This window comes from Oreochromis aureus, linkage group 16 (genome assembly GCF_013358895.1).
Source record: "Oreochromis aureus strain Israel breed Guangdong linkage group 16, ZZ_aureus, whole genome shotgun sequence".
Taxonomy (NCBI): Eukaryota; Metazoa; Chordata; class Actinopteri; order Cichliformes; family Cichlidae; genus Oreochromis; species Oreochromis aureus.
In genome coordinates this window covers 30,075,585-30,095,642 of record NC_052957.1, presented here as the reverse complement: position 1 = coordinate 30,095,642, position 20,058 = coordinate 30,075,585, and the positions used below count along the sequence as shown (strand labels likewise).

Sequence of the window (20,058 nt, the reverse complement as noted above, 5' to 3'; positions counted from 1 at the left end):
ATTTATCACGATATACATTTGAAAATTTGCGATAACGATATAACTGACGATATAATTGACACTAGACAAAATACTTTACAACTCCACAACTTTATTAGTGCAAAAAACCCCATCAATGTATTTTCACTTAAACAAGCAGCTGTTTTTTATGTGCATTAAAGTTATATAAAAATGTAACAGTGCAAATTCCTCGTGACAGTTTAACCAAAAGGCATTTCCAGTGGAAATTGGCCGACATATCCTCAGCATAACCATGTAGAATATCCACAAAACTTAAAAAGAGGTTATACACACACAATACAGTAATATTATGTTGAAGCACAGTACGTATCACTCCATGAGGCTCCTGCTCACGGTAGCCGTAATGCTCCGACAATCCATCAAGCGGTGCGGTTTCGTAGCTTAGCAAAGTCGTACTGAAACATTTGACAGATTTTCGAGCGCCGTGTACCACATAAAGTCGTTCGAGGTCAGTAAACACAACCAGAATTCATACATAAGGCACGCGGGATTATAAGGGGCACTGACGATTTTCAGAAAAATCAAAGGATTGATTTTAAGTGTGCCGTATTTTCCAAAAACACGGTAATAACGACGGCCCGCTAGCATGCTCTACCAAAAATAGTGCTTTGTTGTGTATCTGACGGACGAAAAGCTAAACCAGTTCCACACCACTGAAGTTGCAGCATTTTACAAACACATTCTGGTTCATCCGTTTCATTTAACGATCCACTTTCGCTCTTCTCATTCTGCGCCGCCGCCATGTGCGTATGTAAACATAGGCGCTGCGCATGCTGCTTTTACCCATATTCTATCGCGATATTTCATTTTCCTATCGTTGCCCAAAATTACACCGGTATTACCGTGAACGGTATGATATAGCCCAGCCCTACAACAAGGTACTTTATATTGTAAGGTAAAGGCCCTACAGTATTCTGGAGAAGACCCTAACAATCAAGAGACCCCCTGTGAGCAAGCACTTGGTGACAGTGGGAAGGAAAACCTCCCTTTTAACAGGAAGAACCAGGATCAGGGAGGGGCAGCCATCTGCTGTGACAAAAGACAAAAGAAACATCGACAGGCAGAAAAGAGACTTCAGACTATTCTCTCATTGGTCACTTATTAAGGCAGAGTCGTTGTCTGGTGCAACAGCATTTTTTAAATTGGCAGTTCTCTGCACTCATTCTTGTGGACATCCACACATTTGTATTCTTTCATATTGAAGCTGAGTTTTTCCCACATAGATGCTTACTGTCACTTTCTGCAACCAGTTCAGCTCCCTCCACAAATAAAAAACACAACTGCTGTGGGATGATTTGCTGCTTTGGTCTGTTTAATATCAAATGAAGGAATTCCGGATTACTCCTGGTTGTTAGGTAGTACCTGTCTTGTTCCATAACTCTGGAAGATTAGTATAACAAAAAAAACAGCAACCAGGTCTCTGCTCATAGTCTTGCTGGATATTAATTGAACACAGTGACTATAAATACTGAATACAAAAGTACAACATGACTTTTCCCTGATTGTTTCCACCAGAGGAAATGAACCCTTGTGCTGTTCTTGCACCATTAACAAAACAAAATGTGTTTTTCAAGAGGCTGAGAGTTCAGCCTCGGCAGAACAATGTGGAATAATTGGACTGACATTTCTTGGCCTTATTGGGCTGCTGATAACTGAAGTTGATATTATTGTTGCTGAGTTACAGCAGGAAGTGATGTCACCAGTCCTTGCTTGAGCAGCTGACCTGAGTCCTCATGTCAAATGCTGACTTCCTTGAGTCTGACGTCAGTCGTACCTCAGATTCAAGGTCCTCTGCTGGTGTGTCTGTGGTGCTCCATGTTACAAGGAAAGAGAGAATTTACTCCAAAATCTGCATGTTATACAATACATGGAGCAACAAATCTTAATGCATGTGTTATTGTTGGGTGTGTAATAAACTGGCAAATAGGTGTATAGTGCATTACAGCAAATTGTTGTAGGCCTACCTCCGATGAGAGTGCTCACAAAGTTTTATATCGTACTGAAATATCTTATTAGCAATGTTTTACAGAGACTGTAACACCAACAGCAAATGAAACACAGCCCGGGTTATCCTTCTGTCATCAAATAAGTCATCACATTTAATCAAAATTGAGGACTGTATGAGTTATGTATATGTTAAATCAGGTTACCATATTTTTAGTGAAAACTGCTGTGTATAAAAAAAAAAATTGATGGAGGCACCATGAGGTCACCCATTGATTTGTGGACTGTTTGGGCTATCACAGTCTTGGCCCTTTGAAACTAGACACAACAAATTTAGGGAGGAACTGACTAAGAACCTCAAGTCACTGTCTTAAAACATGGCATCACCATCTGTTGTACTCGGGGCCGAACTCAAAACCAATTCAAACTAGCAACTTGGAATATGCTTACTGAGTTTATGGAGGAGGTGAACTATTTTCTCAGACTTCCGTACAGTCAGACTGTTTAAAGAGCCACTCCTCTGATTTTTACATAAGAAAAGAGACATATTGGATTCATTTTCAGACCTTTATATGAGTCTGTGGTGCTACCTGTCTTCCAACTTATTTTAGATTTTCATTACAATTAACACACCAGATGTCAAGTTTGTTTTTTTGTTTTTTTAAAGTTTCAAATTGCTACCTTTGCATCTTTTATTATTATAATGTGCCCTTTAATTGTTCTAAATGTCGTTTTTCTCTGTTTCCATTGCAGACCTATCAAAAAACCGACTAACCGACGTCCCCTCAGAGGTATGCCATCTGGTTGCCTTGGAAACACTAAACTTGTACCACAACTGCATCAGGTCCATCCCAGACAGCATCATCAGCCTGCAGTCGCTCACCTCCTTAAACCTCAGGTACACACATCGACACACTTGGTGTCACTGCTGTTTTACGATATGGGAACATTTTCTGCAGCATTGACTGAGGGAATGAAACCAGTGTTTCAAAAATGATGGAGATTTTATGAACATCAGGGAAGCAGTACATTTTGATTCCCATTAACTAGACATTAAACAACACTCTGTGTTTTTGCATAAATGCAGTAGAATAATGTGATGTTGTATAATTTTAGCATATTTTAAATACTTTCTTCAGACAGATGGAGTTTTACACTCACTGATGCTGTATCACAACTGTTGAGCTGCATGCTTTGATTTCTAAAAGGCTCCTGATACTGTGGTTCTCTCATACACTAAAATACAATAAATATACAGTGTATAGTGTTTTAAGTTATGTAAAAATTACATCCAGAATTCTTTATATTGGCAAAGAGGGGGCCACAGCAGGAGCGTGCTGTTTATACTCAGTAGTGCCTCTGCTGGTCAGATCAAGATCTTTATATGATATTCAGATGCGCTTAATGCTGTGTGAAGGTAAGAACATTGTGCATTTCTTTCTTACTGTTTGTCATTGTGGGTGAAGCCATTTGACAGATGTACATGGTTTGAGATCAGTTTGATTTTGTCTTTTTATTCTGCTTCTTCTACCCTCATGAGAATTTGACAAAAAAAGAGAAAAAACGAGTGCACAGTTGTACAATTCTGTGCGTCTTGCACAATACGTGGAAAAACTAGTTCTGAGAGACCATAACCTTGTCCTTAGGGGTTAGGGTGTTGTAATTAGTTGTGACGACTAAAGAGAAGCAGTTGGTAACACATTACATCAGTGTCCTCACAAAGACAGAAGGACCTGTGTGTGCGTGTGGCTCCTGTCACATTTGAGGCTGCACACTCTGAACACAGCATCAGACTGAATGAGAGTGACAGAGCATAAATAAAGCAGTGTTATTGTCCTTTAATGTGGGCAGACTCTGCTATTGTGTGTCGGCTTTGGGTGGTAGCGCTTTCAGTGTTCGGCCCATCTGAGCTGTTGTACTGCTGCCTGGGGTCAATGCAGGTGTGTGTATGTGTGTGTGTCCGTGTTTGTGTGATGTGCCAACAATGCTGCGGGGTGATAATTTTGCCAAGTGTCATCCCACACAGCTGGTGTTCAGTGAACTGTTAGTTAACTGTAAAGCTTTGACACACTCGGCTCATGTTGATCTTCACACACTGTGCTGTACTCTGCCTTTAAAGGTCAAGGTTTCCCCACTCTCTTCATTGTATCATATCTGTCACACTCTTAGTCTGCAAGTGAAGGTGGCCTGAAATATTTTGAGACTCTACATCTCAAAGTTTAAGTGTTTTTTTTTTTTTTTTTTTTGAAGACACTCTAGTTCCCACCTCTCTCCATTGGTTTGGTTTGTGCAGGGTAGGAGAAAAAAGGTGTCAGTCAAATAAACTAGCAGGTTCTCAGTCTTCTAGGTCATGGTAGCCTTGAAAGCTTGGACACAAGGAGGCAACTGGACATCTTTAGGTTTGTAAAGTTTCCCCTGTCATCCAAGAGGCTTCTTCAGCGACAAAAACAAATTGGTGTCCCAGGTATTTCAATACTAATGGTTGATTGTCCCTTTTGGATATGTTCCTGCGGGCCATTGACTCATATGACCTCTGTCATATGAGTCGTCACGTGGGCGAAGGTGTGGTGTGGGGGGAAAAATGTGCGTTCATTACCATCACCAGGGGTTAATGGTGCATTCCTTAACGAGGTGTAAATTGGAAATTTTCCAAGTTCCCAGTCAGAATTGTAATCTAGAACACCCTATCAACTCAGATCTCCCACTCGAAAAGTCAGAGCAGGCCCAGCAACCCTGAATTAACAATCCAAGATGATGGCACTGAACCAGCAGCAAAAGAAGATTAAAGATATGCATCACGTTTGATAAACTTCATCACTTCATCGTTCTCCAGCTGCACCGCAGCACACAGAAAGGCACTCCAGAGGGTCATCAATATGGCCCAAAAAATCATTGGACATCCTCTTCCCTCCCTGAAGGACCTGTACAGCACTCGCTGTCTCAAGAGGGCACGCAGCATCCTACGGGACTGTACACACCCAGGACACCGGGTGTTTAAGCTGCTGCCGTCTGGCAGGAGGTTCAGGCTGCTGAGGTCCCGAACAAACAGACTCAAGGACAGCTTTTACAACAGGGCAATAGCCCTGATCAATGCAAATAGCTGACCTGACTGGCTATCTCCCTGGACTTTTTTTAGGGGGGAGGAAACAATGTTTAAAACAATAACAATAATAATATTTATATACAAGGTGCAATAATAATTAATGGGCAATAATAACAGTGTGCAATACACATACACTTATTCTTCTTTTTTTATTTACTAAGTTAATATACTGTGTTGTGTTGTTTGTGTTGCATTGTGATGTGTCGTGTCGTGTTGTGTTATATGTAGTGCCGACGTAGGACAGTTTTCCAATTTCATTGTACTATTGTACTATGTATGACTGTGCAATGACAATAAAGAATTATCTTATCTTATCTTATCTTATCTTATCTTATCTTATCTTATCTTATCTTTTCTTATTAATTCTATATACTTTTGCTGTTTTGCTTTAACTGTGATAAAATCACACTTCCTCTCAGTGTACATCAAGAACAGTTTCCCATCTCAAATCTCTGTTTTCTGGATTATGTGCTATATCACGCACCGGTCTACCATTGTGTACAGTGCTGTTGGTCATTATTTTTGTTTTGTTTTGTTTTTTTTAAATGAGCTCTAACAAGAAAGCCTAATTTCTGCTGTTCAATACCGAAGACATATAAACTTTTTAAACTTATGCCAAAAGCGAAACACTTAGCTGTATCTCTAATAAAACCTCTGTAACTTTGCTCTGTTTCACGTCAACAGCATCAGGTAATGTTAATATGTTGAGTCATGGTTTTCTTCAGTTTTTGATCTACTGCAGAATATTTTTAAGGTTATCTGCTATAAAAAGCAAGGAAAGAAAAATCTCCTTCATGTTTTTCTGTGTTTTATCCTCAGTTACTTTGACACAAAGGCGTCTGCCGTGATGCTTACACCTCTGATGAAGTCTCACAAGTGTCAGCTTTGTTTTTATACATAGATATAAAAATATGGCTACGTACTGATAAATGATCAGAATTATAATATTTCTGACTGTCTGAGTCAAAATTGAATCAAATCGGGACCTTGTGGATCGGAATCAAATGGAGTATAGAAATCGATACCCAGCCTTAACAACACTCCCAAGTTCCGAGGTATCTGGAGCATGGCATAAGGTTGAAACGGCTGTGAGACGTTCTTTTTTTCCTTTCTTTCTTTTTTTAAATGCCTTTTATTGACAAAATACATGGCAGTTTACATCAAAACACATACAAAGCATGCATCAAAGTCCATTCACAATCATATACATAAAAGATTCCAGGGAAGGTTGTCCAGTTGTTTTCGTCCTCCTCAGATCAGCGACAATGTTTTTAAAAACAACCTCACTATGAATCATTCTTTGTTCAATAACGACTTTAGCTCTTGTTTTCCGGATGCACATAATTAACCAGAATAATCGTCACACATTTGTTCCTCAAATAGACCATACCTTACAGCTTTTATATTGTTATCAATGTCAAAACCCACAGTAACCATTTTTTATCTTATCTCTGTTCTTCTATAACAATGTAACATTAAATGAACCAAAGTTTTGTCTTCATCACAGTGTAGCATGGGGACATTTCTTTGTGGTAACGTAACAGCCCTGCTCCACTGTACCACTCCTCTGACAGGAAGTTGCGCAACAGAGATAAGTCGAAAAGTGTCTCACAGATTTTCAGAGATAATTTTGTCATAGACATTTTACCTTTCCCCAGCCTATCATGTGACCTACTGAGGTCACCTGAGGCAACAAGTGAGTTCATCATGGAACAGAGGTGGTGGTGACTTAAAACACCAGCTCTCTGCCTCCTGCAATGCAGTCTTAACATTCCAGGCACTTCAACCCCCCCTCACACATTACCTCAGGTGCAGAAAACAAGCTGTTTTCAGGTGTGTTGTGTAAGTTTGAAAGCTTTGTGCTTTGTTTTGAAGCTCCTGCAACTTGACATCATCCTGAAAGAATTGGAAGAAAACAGTTTTCTTAAACCACACTTTTCCCATGCTGTCACACTCCCCCACCCTCTCCCATCATCATCTTGTTGTTTTTTTGGGTGTATGTCTCCCAGTACAATGCACAACATTACAAAGAGACTGTGAATACAGTTTGATTTTTTTAAATGTAACTTTTATTCTTACTTTGTTTTCTTTTCTTTCTTTTTTTTGCCGTTGCTCCAGTGCAGCCTTTGTAAAGCTACGACTTTAAATTAAAAATTCTTGGAAAAGCCCATTAGTAGCAGTCTGGAACATTGTGCTGCTTTGCCAGTCATTGTGCTGTCACTGAGTACATTAGTAACTTAATGTAATAAAAAATGAACTGAATATGATTTGAATGTTGATCTGCTCAGTAAACAACCAGACTGCATGAGCCCATGCTTGCAAAGACTGAAGTACCAGAAGTATGTCTGTGTTGAATATTTTTAAACACTGGAGCAAGTCTTGGTTGCAGAAAGGAAGTGTAACATCACATTTAGGCTTTAATACACACACAGACGAATAGGACGGAGACTCCGCTTCCTCTCCAGGATATTTTTAGTGTCTTTAAAGTCCAGCAGCTCGCTGGCACATCTGAAACACGGACCTCTGTGAGAGTTAACTTTTGTTTACTCATAAATGCTTTTAATTTTTACAACACAACGAGCTTGTTAGTATGTTTCAAAAAGTAAGACTTGTTTGTGATTATGTATTTTTTTCCCACCTAAAATTTGAAAATGTCAGTTTTTGTAAAACATAACATTAAACTACATTGTGATTATTTTGAGTGTCGTTAGTCCAGACCACAAATATGCATTCAAAAAGATTGACTTTGCTAGGGTGTTGAAAACAAATCCCAAATATGGACCACACAGCTGCAAATATTTTGTGTGCCCTCTTTCCTCACAATGTTTACAACATGTAAAAGGAGAACAGTCCTGCTAGTGGTGCTTTTCTTCTGTTGTCCTAGTTACAGGGAAAAATATCTGGTTTTATCCGGTCTTGAGTTTATGTGAAATTAAAGGGAAAATATAGCTGATGATGTGCATCTGCCACATTGCATGGAATTCGTCGTTTAATTAATTTAAACATTCTAAACAGTATAATATAGCCCTGTTCATTGTGTTACACATTTACATGTGAAAAACAAGTTTCACTGGATGTTTTACAATCCTATAAAAAGCTAGGTACACCATATTATTCAGGACCCGTAGATGCTCCTTTAGAAGCAGTAACTAAAAGCAATTAAAGTTTTAGGAACTGAAGCAGCTTCTTGGATGAAAGGTGAAACGCCTTCAAGAAATTTCAAGAAGTCCAGTCTCTTTTCTTTCCAAGCTCCTTAAATAACTTAAAGTAATCATTTTTTGTGTCTCACATAGTTGCCCACTATTACTTTACGTTTAGGTTGCAAACAGCTCCTTTAAGATTCTGCCAAAGTATTTTCCTTTGTAGGCCGTGGCAACAGTTCTTTCCTTTTTCAAACATTCCGTGGTAGGTTTGGTTATCTGGTGTATTTGAGATCATTTTCTTTTTGCACAACCCATTTTTTGCTGTTAGACAGATGGCCTCACATTTGACTGCAGAATAATTTAGTATAAAGATCAGTTCATGATCAGTGCAATGACTGCGAGGTGTCCAGATCCTGTGGATGCAAAACAAGCCCAAATCATCATGCCACCACCACCGTGCTAGACAGTTGGCATAAGCTATTTATGCTACTATGCTGTGTTTGATTTTTGGCAAAAGTGACACTGTGCATTGTGGCCAAGCATCTCATTTGACTTTTGTCCTGTCTGTCCAAAGGACATTGTTACAGAGGTTTTGTGGTTTGTTCTAATGCAACTTTGTGAAGCTAGCTGTGCTGCCATGTTTTTCTTTTTGTTTGTTTGTTTGTTTTATTTAGAGAGAGAGGAGAGGCTTTGTCTAAGTATGCTGTCATGAACTTTAACATTTAACATGCTAACTGAGGCCTGTAGAGTCTGAGATGTAGCTTTTGGGGTTTTGTTTCTCTGAAAATTGCATTGTCTGACCTTGGGGTGAATTTGCTGGAACATCCACTCATGGGACGATTGTGACATGTTGTTAATGCACACATGAAGGCTCCAGACCAGCAAACTGCTAGCGTTTCTGCTTTTATAGAGGTCCTGAAAGGTGCTGATGAGTCAAGTCTATTTGATCATCACCTGGCTGCTGCTTAACCTCTTAATTCCTATAAAAGCAGTAAGGGTGGACCTAGGGGTGGACAGTAAGGGTAGCTCAGAGCACTACTGCGCCAACATGTAGCTACACAGAGCGACTAGCAGATCTCTAGATATTTAAGAGTATCTTCAAAGAGTGTGGATCTTATTTCTGGGTGGGTGGAATTAGTGTGTTTGAATTATTATTGGGAATCTGTTTCATTACTGAGATGTGCTCTGATATACTATTACATACTATACATATTTGAATTAAGAGTTGTTTGTGTAATTAACCTGTTCCATTAAAATATACTGTAGCTACTTGTACCACACCCAGTCTGCAAGAGAGGATGTCAGGCTGTTCCACCTCTGGAGCTTTTGCAACATCATTGTATTAAAGTGTAACATTTTTTTCTTCAGTGTCGGAGTATGTGTGGGGACAGCTGCATAAACTCATTTATACTGTATGTTTCCTGAAGGTTATTTTCAGAACCCGAGTCAGACGGGGTTTCGCAGTCTTGTGGTGAAAATGTGTGCGTGGTTGTGTGTGTGTGTGTGTGTGTGTGTGTGTGTGTGTGTGTGTGTTTGTGAGACTAATGAAGGACAGCTTCAAAAGGAGGAGCGACATCTGTAGTATTTTTTGGGATTTCCTGGGGAAATTCTTCCCTGCATTCATCGTTAACTCTCCAACTGTAATCTTAATAACGCGTTGAATGATTTTGTGGTAAAATATTCATGTAGGGCTTAGCTCTTCTCCCTTTCAGTCACATCCCACTGGGCCGTGTGGAACATAAATATTTAGAAACAAAGTTATAATTGCGTCATGATCAGCTTATCAGCTTATAGTGCACCTGTAGTCCAAATGGCTTTTACCGTGTTTTTTTCTGTTTTTAATTTTAAAGCTCTTTAAAGGTACTAAGTGGTGTAAGAAAAAAACCACATGAGCACGAGTGATCCCCTCGACTAAATGATGTTTGTGTTTGCAGTCGTAACCAGCTGGGCTCCCTGCCGGCCTGCCTGTGCGGTTTACCTCTGAGAGTCCTCAACGCCAGCAACAACAAGCTGGTCAGCCTGCCCGAGACCATTGGACAACTGCAGAGCCTCATGGAGCTGGTAAGGCTGTTTTACCACTTGTGTCACTGTGTTGGTTTATTCCTGTGCCACTCAGGAGTGAGTAATAATATTTCTATTTTTGTGTTTCTTTGTCTGTATGTGAATATCTTATGCCCCAGTTGTGCTGCTCACTGCTTTTATCCCAGTCTGGAGAAGATTTATGGCTTATTTTTTTAGCCCTTCTTCAGTAAGCTTTATGTGTCACATGAAATTTAGGGACATACGTCGTCACTCTCTTTTTATATTTCCTTGGCTAATTCTGATTTTAGATTTTTATCTTTTTTTCTGAAAAAAGATACAAATCAGATCAGATCGTTGATTCTGATTTCCTTTGTAAGAAAGTTAATCAAAAATATTTTAATAGATTTTTTACTCAGCTGGTCCTCTGCTAGAAAACAGTGTAGTGCCCACTCAGGGTCAGGGTCCGGGAGGGGCTCAGAGTAGAGTCGCTACTCCACACATCAAAACAAGCCAGCTGACGTGGTTCATGGATCTGACTAGGATGCCTCCTAGGTTGAGGCCCTGGGGCGGGAATGCTGATAAGCTGGAGAGAGGGAGGTTTTGGCTTCTCTGCTTAGAGTGCTGCTCCCAGGACCCTGCCTTGGATAAGCAGAAGAAATGAAATGGAATTTTCTTCTTAAACTCATAATAAGACATTTATTTTTTACTTTTTCATCCACAACAGCATCTCTTATTCTAAATCAAACAAGTCTCACAATAAAGTGCTGTATAATATATACAACTGAAAGTGATCTGCAGGATATTTCACTTTATCCGGTGGTGGTGGTGGTGGTGGTGGTGGTGTACTGTGATTAGCTCATTCACAATGTGCGTGATGCTGACCGACCTGATCTGATTGGGTCAAACTTGTGAACAGAGTGAATTTTTATAAGGACTGACAGAGCTGTGAAAACAAGGAAACATCAGATGGCAGCACTGGCAGATTGCTGCCTATAGTGTTAGCATTGTGATGAGGAAGATATTTTCGTGACCCATTACATTGTCCGTTTTATTTCAGAGGAGAGTCAGTATGCCACAATGATGCTGTTTTAGCTCTTTACATGGAATATTGCTGGCAGGCAAAACAATCACATTGGTTGTTAGCACTCCCGTGCAGGGATAATGAGAATGACAGAGTCCTCATCCTGGCCCGTTAGCTGAAAACGGTCTAGTTCTGGTCAGCAGCAGGACAATCGGGGCACATCATCACTTTCAGTCTTTTTAGGGTGAAAATGAAATAAGCTAAAGTGTCGTGAGCCAAGCCTGACTCTAAACTAAAGCCCCGCCCACATATAAAGTGATTAGCTCATCGCACATTGTCTCTTCTAATTTATTCCCACTCCTTCATATGTCAGTCAGGAGTATCCTTCACTTCAGCTAAAAGCAGCTACTGGCTACTCAAACTAATCTGAGATAACTGAGAACCTGGAAGCTTCCCATTGCTTACTGTTGTTTCACTTCTTGTCAGTATGAGTTTAATTCTTTGTGCTCAGGCAACTACATCACTGCTCTCACCTCTTCTTTATACCTGGACTCTGTTTATGTGTGTGATATGGTTTTAAAGTCTTATTGCTTATTAACTTTCCAGCAGTGTCCTCTCAGCATGAAACGCAGCTCGACTTTGCACCATCTGCTCAGCTCTGATGTGTGCTCCCGTGCTGCCGACAGCATTTCAAACAATTACTAATCATAAATATTAACCGCTCACTCCCCTCGTTTCTGTTTTTGTCCTCTACAGGACATCAGCTGCAACGAGATCACAGCTCTTCCTCGTCACATCGGCAGACTCAAAGCTCTGCGCGAGCTAAACGTGCGCCGAAACCTTCTCTGTGTCCTGCCAGAAGGTGAGTGCCTTTTTTCCCCCCCAGTATAAAGCAAATTGCAGTGTCCTGTCTTTCTTGATGACTTTCAGAAAGTAAAGGCTTTCAGCTCTCTGTGTCCTAAAGACTGGTGAATTTTGGTTGGAAATCTTTGTGTTGACTTTAGGTGTGTAATTAAGGTGATTTATGTTCCCTTTAGGCAGTGTTTAAGCCTTATAATTTCACTTTTCTTTTGATCCCACCTTACCTCTGCACCTTACAGAAGCCTATTGTGCACTCCATGCTGTGACTCGAGGATCGGAAAGTCGAGTCTCATTTAGAGTGAAACTCAGAAATGGAATAATCTCTTCCATATGCAAGACTGGGAGGTGCATCTGAGACCACAGAGTCCTCTGCGTGCACTGCCACACCCATCCTTGGGCCTAAAAATATACTTAACCCTCAGTGTGACCGAGGAGCGACCTCCAGCCCAAAAGGTCTGAAATAAGTCAGTGACACAGAGATGAGCGACAGCCACAAAGCTCTGGTGCTCATCTAGTGAGACAACACCCAGTCTGACTAACTGATAGGCTGGAGAGAGACTGGCTTTTACATGGAGGGCAGCCATTTATAAACACCAGAACAACTCTGGATCTGCATGTAAGGCCAGCATCAGTATCCAAATACAATCTGACTACAGTATTTTTTTTAAAGTTAGGACTGGAGCTTATAGCTGTTTTAGTTATTGATGGGTCTGTTGATCTTTTTTTCCTGTTTTGTAGTCAATATAGTCAAGATATTAAAACAAATCATCAGTTTCTGTCTTCATTGTCAGTTGTCCAGCATGTGGATAGTCTGATAATCAGAGTAGGGACATGGAGTCAGGCCAGCAGATAGTTGATCAGAATGATAAACAACCGCAACTCCAATCGCTTTATTCAGTCGGTTTGGATTTGTTGCTCCAGTTTCCTGAATCGTTACATATCCCCATCCCCTCACCTTTATGACCATCTCCTGGATTGATTGATGAGCTTTGAACTGGTTCAGAAGCTTAGTACCACAGTGGTGGGGGGAGGGGGGCTTCAACCAGGCAGACTGGACGGCAGCCCCGACAAAGGGAGGGATGTTGTTTTTGATTTCATATCTGTTGAACTTGTGCAGCTCTGGAGAGTCCCTGAGACAGGACCACCATGACTGCTGAGGGCTTTTTAAAGGTCTGCCAAGCTCAGGGTGGCAATAGCATAAAGTCAGAGAGTCAGACTCTAACTAGAAGATCAGAGCTGGTAGGAAAAATGATCTTTAAAGCCAGAATTATCATGGCAGCAGCAGTAGCTTTGGTTAGCAGCACAATGCATCAAGGCAGCAATGGAGCAGACTGGTCTCGTCAATCCTTTATGCACTTCATATTCCTTCCAGTGACATCAGAGGAGGCTTCTGCAAGTTTGTACCTCAATAAGTAACAAGTCATCTAATAATGCTATTAGCAGCTATTGATCAACACAGTTTGTACAACAGTATGTCAAACCCAGAAAGAAGAAAACATGGATGCTCTTTTAAAAATTTAGTTATTTAGTTATTAAAAAAACCTGCCTTGTGAAAAGAACTACGAGCCATGTCTGAAATCTCCATCTAGTTTCTAGCCTGAGTGACTCAGGCCCAAAGTGTAACATCTAAAGTAAATCACCAGTTATCGTGTTTTATTTCAGGCACAGCTACTTTGCAGATTTCTCATCAGACAGCCGCAGTTCACTAAGACCAGGAAAATGGTTCATATCAGCCCAGTTCCCAGATCTCCTGACCTGTGAGTCAGTGTGCAACAGTCAGATTCGATGCTGTGCATATCTGAACAAATGTAAACAGACTGCTAGATAACTTGAGGTCTCAGTTCTTTTAAAGTTTTCTGTTTATTGTTCCTTTAAAAAAGATTTAGGAGTAATTTGCAAGTGAACTATAATTCAGAATATCCAGTTTTTGTATATAGTTGCAGGTTAAAAACTTTGTGAACCCTAGTATATTTTGTTTATATTTCCTCACAAGATCGAGAACCTCAGATTTTAAATCCAGTCCTACGAGTAGATGAAGGGAACCCAATGAAAAGAGAATTTGTAGTTTGTACCTTTTATATGAATCGTCTCCCCTGCTGTCATGATTGGCCTGCTACTGTTGTTTTTTTGGTTTTAAAGTCAGATGGCTTTATAATAAAATTGTTAGAGCACTATAGATGAAATTTACACATTTGTCCTGAGTGACCTCAAGGCATAAGGGAACATATGTTTACGCATAATATAATCGAGTATAGAGAATATTTTTATCCAGTAACCAGAGGAATGCTTTCTGGTGTCGCCGCTCACACCATCACATGTGCTTAGCTGACATTATTACCGCCTACACGTGGTTTTAATTATGAGAAACTGTCTAAAAACTCTGTAATGATCATGCTGTCAAAATTGATGGGTTCCTGAGCGACGCATCATTAGCAGTCTGCAGGATATGGTTCCCCTATTGGTTTCTGCCCACAAACCCACACATCCGTCTGAGGATCTGTAAACACACACATACACTCACATAGAGAATTTCTTTTGGACATCTTACACAGGGAAAGAAGGCAAATAAGAACAATGCCTTTGGTGGACCAGGAGTCCAGAAAGTTTATACATTTCTTGTACATGACTGTTTGCCAGTCTAGGTAAATGCACCATTAAAAACCTTCACAGTTTATCCTCAGCTAATGAGTTTCAAAGAAAGGTTAATTATATAACCACAAAGACTTAGAAAAGAGAGAGAGAGATCAACTGCTTCACTGTGAGAAATATAATGTCTTTATAAAATTTAGATGAGCTTACAGTGACTCTGGTAATAAATTCCAAATCACGTAATATTAGGGAGACACAAGCAGGCTGGAAAAAAACAGGCATTGAATAACATTAGCAAGCTAGTAGTCTGAGTGCACTTCAGGGTAAGTGTTAGATGTGTGTTAATCTTTTGATAAAAGTGTTCTGTGTTTCTCTGTTTTCCATTTCTATGCTATGCTCAAAGCAACAATCTGAGATTTTGAAAAATGTATTTGTTCCCTTTTCTTGGAGTCATTGCAATTCTCACTTTCTAAAAAATTACATTTTCAATTGAGTAATCATAGATTTAGGAGCAAAGACCTCAATAACTGAGGTAAATAACATTAGCTCAGTTAAAGCTAACATTGTGAGTGCAGTTGAAGTGAGCTTCGAGGTCTCCCAGGTTCCTGTTATTATACTAAGGCTGGGTACTTGGAAGCTAGCTTTAAGGTTGAGTTTATGGGCATAAATGACCATGCCCATAAACTCAACAGGAGAGTGTTTACAGCAGTCAAAAAAGAAATCCCTTTACCTGTACACTTCTATAGGACTGGAAGTGTTTTTGCAACCACAGCTATTGCAATCTAGTGCCATACAAATAAGGCATGCAGGTTTAAGGCACCTCAGCATTGGCTTCATTTATCTGCCCACAGAAGCTACGTTCATCTTTTATACTGTCTATAGTACCACCATAAGAGGAGGAGGGGGGGGCAAAAAGATGGTGTTATGTCCAGTTGGATCTCATGGTAGCAGTGTTATATCCCTGTTCCAGTGTCTAAAACCCAACACCGTGGGAAGAAATACAGAAATACATAGAGAGATGTACTGTGTTTAGTTTAAAAGCTGTAATCAAGCGTGTGGTCAACCTCTTCATCTAACTTGTTAACATATTGGGTACTGTATGAAGGTGTGCACGCTTGTATATCGACTCTACATAACTCTTTAAACATAAAACAGGCACTTTTGTTAGATTACAGCTTAGTCACTCCAGTAAAACGCTGTGTAAGAGAGGCGTTCCAGGTTTTCCAGGTTATTTTGGATTTAATGAGGAATAAAGTTCACATGAAGAGAAACAGTTTGACTCTGGGCTGCTAACAATTACAAACCTAGTCTGAAAATAACAACAACAGCTGCATTGTTTTATCTGGTGGGAAACATGTTGGTGGTTTTACCCATGTGAAAGTGTAAGTGTGTGTTGTCTACTTGAGATCAACTAAATCAGCAGCGGGGTTTTTTTTCACTGTCACTAAACAAACTGCTGGTATCGTTCTATTTTAAAATCAAGTTGTGTGTGTGCTGAAGCCTCTTAGTGTAGTATTATGGAAAACACTGAAGTGTGTGCATGTCAGCGGAAACTAGATAATGCATGTTTTTTTCCCATGTCCCACACCTGACTTACCTGGGCAGGTGGTATGGTCTATGCAGCTGATGCAGGAGAGCGGGCCTCTTGCTCTGACCATTTCATATTTAATAAATGACACTTTTTCAATATTCCTGCCCAAATATTTTCTTCTTTAGCATCTATTTTAAGAATTCCTGGTTCAAAATAACAAGATTTCACTCATTTTAGCCTGGTTAAAATCACAGGTTGATGCAGTTTTTCTCATCGGTGCCATCAGAGAGACATCTAAGCAGTCCAAAATTAATTCTGCAGCAAGAAAATCCATAAAAAGCTGTCTTCAGACACAAGAAAAGCACAAAGTGTTCTGGCAGAGATCATCCGACCTCCACAGATCTCACCACCATGGAGTCAGTCTGGATTACATGAAAACAGAAGACACTGAGACGCGCCTAAGTCCTCCAAAAGTGATTTTCCACTCGCTGTTCCAGGAACATTAATTTCCCCCCCAAAAAAACTAATGTTCTGGAACTTTCCGGGGAGTGAAAGTTCATCCAGCACATTGTGATTAGCATTTTCACAGCAGGGGTAAAGTCCCGGGAAGATTAAATCCATTAGTTTGCTGGCATTTCAAAGGTGCAGTTTGTCTCAAATTTTGAATGTTGTCCACTGCAAAAATCAACCAAAAGGGTCAGACTTTAAAGCTCCTGGGCGTCTCCATTCGAGTTATTGTTGGACATAAACTAAAAGGAAAACAAACATGCTTTGAGTAAAAGAAAAATCACTACAGGGTCGATAACCCTGAAGTTTTCTGCTGAGATATAACACCGTTATGTGTTGCATTGTATATCACATGAGCCAAATCAAAACAAATCTGCTCGCTCTGAAGGAGCAGATAACCAGAGCTGTTTGCCTGATGTTTGTGTGTTTGTGTCTTCCTACAGACCTGGCTGATCTTCCCCTGGTGAAGTTTGATTTCTCCTGTAACAAAGTGTCCACCATCCCAGTGTGTTACAGGAAGATGAAACAGCTCCAGTCTCTCCAGTTAGAAAACAATCCACTGCAGAGTCCACCCGCACAGGTACATAGACAAACACACACACACTTTTGTCTTAATGTACTTTATATCTTCCACTATTCTTTGTGTCTGAGTCATGATTCGACATAAATTCTTGGTGTACATCTCTGAAAATTAAACCTACTTTATTTTTTTAGATACCATCCTAATATAAGAAACAGACATTCATAATAAATTATTCATATTTTAAATGTATCATTTCAGCTTAATGTTCCTGCATAGGGCTATTATCTGGCCATTACGGCAATCATCATGATCACAGCAGCAGTATTGCAATAGGTAGTATAAAACTATGTACCTGCTTTTGGAAATGTTAAGCACGAGCAGCTGCAAGAGCTAAAAAAAGACACAAGTGACTCAGCAGTCTTTGTGAATAAAGGCTGAAATGACGTTGAAAACAAAGCAAAGCTGGACTTTTACTTGATGCTGATTTGAGTCCTTTTTCCTCCCATTATTCAGATCTGTATAAAGGGCAAAGTTCACATATTCAAGTATCTGAGCATTGAGGCGTGTCGCAGCGAGAAGATGCCTGACTCTCTCTACCTGCCTGTCATGGGGCGAATCAACTTATCAAGGCCCACCACTGGCAGGTCAGTTACCGTGGTATCACACAGCTGGGGGGATTATCTTCTCTTCATTATCAGCGTCTGCTGTTGTAGTGCAGTTAGACTGTACGTCTTTAACAATGTTCTGGTGTCAAAATGTCAATTCTTTATCATTAAAGTGAATAGGATCGCTAGCGGTTATGTAGCAATGCAATTTTTGTTCTGTTTTTTCAGTAATGGTATTCTAGGTGAAAATAACAGAGCAGGATGTTGAGTCTATTTTGACTTGTGATGGCAGTGTTGCCTCATTGTTCCAGTACCTAAAACCAAGACACCCTGATAGAATTGCATCTGTTTGGCTTCTTGTCTAAGTAGCATGATAATACTGCAGCTGGTGATGGTTTTAGTTTCAAAGCTAAATGATGGGTTTCAAAATTAGCACGGGAGGTAACCTGCAAGAATTCAGGGACTTAATTGTTTTCTTCCCCCTCCCAAAGTGTATAATCCTAGCTACAGTGGCTGCTGCAGGACAAACGTGCTTTAGTCAGCAAAAGAGCCATAGTGGCCACGGCTGGCCAGTATGTTTCTGCTACTAATTGTGTAAAAAAGACATTTTTTATATTTTATAATATTTGAATAATATCAACATGTAACAATAAATCAAAAAAATAAATACATTTAAAAATAAATAAAAACTGATATGTGTCCACTAAATATTTGTCCACTGTTCATCTGCTCTGAAGTCTTTTAATCTGATTAGGCTCAGTCTGCAATTTACCTCAGCTGTCAATGCTGCGTGGGAAGTATCCGCTTCTATTTACTATGCAGGAGGCTGTAAAACTTTGTGAAAGGGGTCCGATGAGTCAGTAAAGCTCACTTCTCTGTGATCACAGTGATATTGGTGTGAGTTTTTGAGGATATCCTGAACTTTTCTGTCAGTATGCGTTGCATGGTGTTGGTGAAAATTTCATTGAAGTGAGGCTAACATTGTTGGACTCCAAGGCTTAGTGAATAAACTCTTGTACGATGTGAGAATATAAAAACTCTTTATCAGAGCGAAAGTGTCATTTTTAGGACACTTGACTCTGGCATTAGTAGGTGTGACGTTATCTTAAAGCTATTGTTGTGTAGCCAGCTTGTTCTTAGCTTTAAGGTTAGGAAGAAGAGGATGGGCTTTGATCTGGATCTATGTCTCTTTCCTTCGTGGTTTTGCTTCTTTGGTAAAACACAGGTATGATCTTTTATATCTTGAGTCTGAAGGTGCTGACACAAATTAAAACTTGCCTACGAGTTCTCTTCTCCTTTGGTGTACTAAGTTTATGAGAATGCATCATTTTGTCCTAAGAAAAAATTACACACTAATTAATTTATATTTATGATTACAACATTTTTTTATTAAGTGGCCTCAAAGAAATGACTGACTGTACCTTTAACCTGAACAAAGGTTTCTTTCAGTTTTGTTAACCTGACGAAGAGAAAGTATGCTATATATAACTACTGACATGGCATAAAGCTATAATTTGACTCAGTTGTAAAATCATGAACTTTTGAAGCTTTTTCTTTTTTTTGGTTCACATCTGAACTCTATTTCCAGTCCTGGAAAAACTCCGTTTTATTGAGTATTTGATTGCTACAGTGTGCAGGATGCATCCACATCCAGCTCCATCATTTGTTTCTAGAAAAGTTTAGGACATTTGAGAAAACTAGCAAACAGAGAAAACATTTGAGACATTTGTTTCAAATTTTTGTGACTTTCAGGTTATTTATGAATGCTGTAACTTGTTTTTAGCTTTGGACCGCCAAGATAGTTGCCAGAAGCACGTTACATCACCCCAGGGCCATTATTTTGTTTGGTTTTAACAACATTACACGCAGACAGAAACTGTCTGTGATCTGAGCTTGCTCAGTTTCTCAGCCTGTAGCCAAATCCTCCATTAGTCAGCTGAAACTGATCCATCCTCCGGCTCCCGGCTGGGTAGCAGTGACAGACTGCCATCATACTGAAAAGTTTGTCCAAAATCTCATAACCGGTGTGTGAGATGTGCTCTGTGACTGAGGAATAAAGGAATGGGGAGTGAATACAGGAAGAAAACATTTAAGTAGACAAAGGAATGAAAGACTACAATCCTTGAATGATGACACCTCGTAAGGACATACAAAAAAAAGGACTGCACATATCTGAGGGACAAAAGAA

The 20,058-nt window shown here is 39.8% G+C and overlaps 1 protein-coding gene across 3 annotated transcripts in view; it reads left to right on the top strand.

The window, feature by feature from the left end:
• lrch1 (leucine-rich repeats and calponin homology (CH) domain containing 1) overlaps positions 1-20,058 on the top strand; it is a 91,941-nt gene that overhangs the window by 33,683 nt on the left and 38,200 nt on the right. For all 3 annotated transcript variants that reach the window (XM_039600020.1, XM_039600021.1, XM_031746638.2), the window contains exons 2-6: positions 2,719-2,863; positions 10,146-10,272; positions 12,011-12,116; positions 17,186-17,322; positions 17,779-17,909. In XM_039600020.1, coding sequence (XP_039455954.1) covers positions 2,719-2,863; positions 10,146-10,272; positions 12,011-12,116; positions 17,186-17,322; positions 17,779-17,909 — 646 coding nt within the window. The remainder of the gene's footprint in view (positions 1-2,718; positions 2,864-10,145; positions 10,273-12,010; positions 12,117-17,185; positions 17,323-17,778; positions 17,910-20,058) is intronic.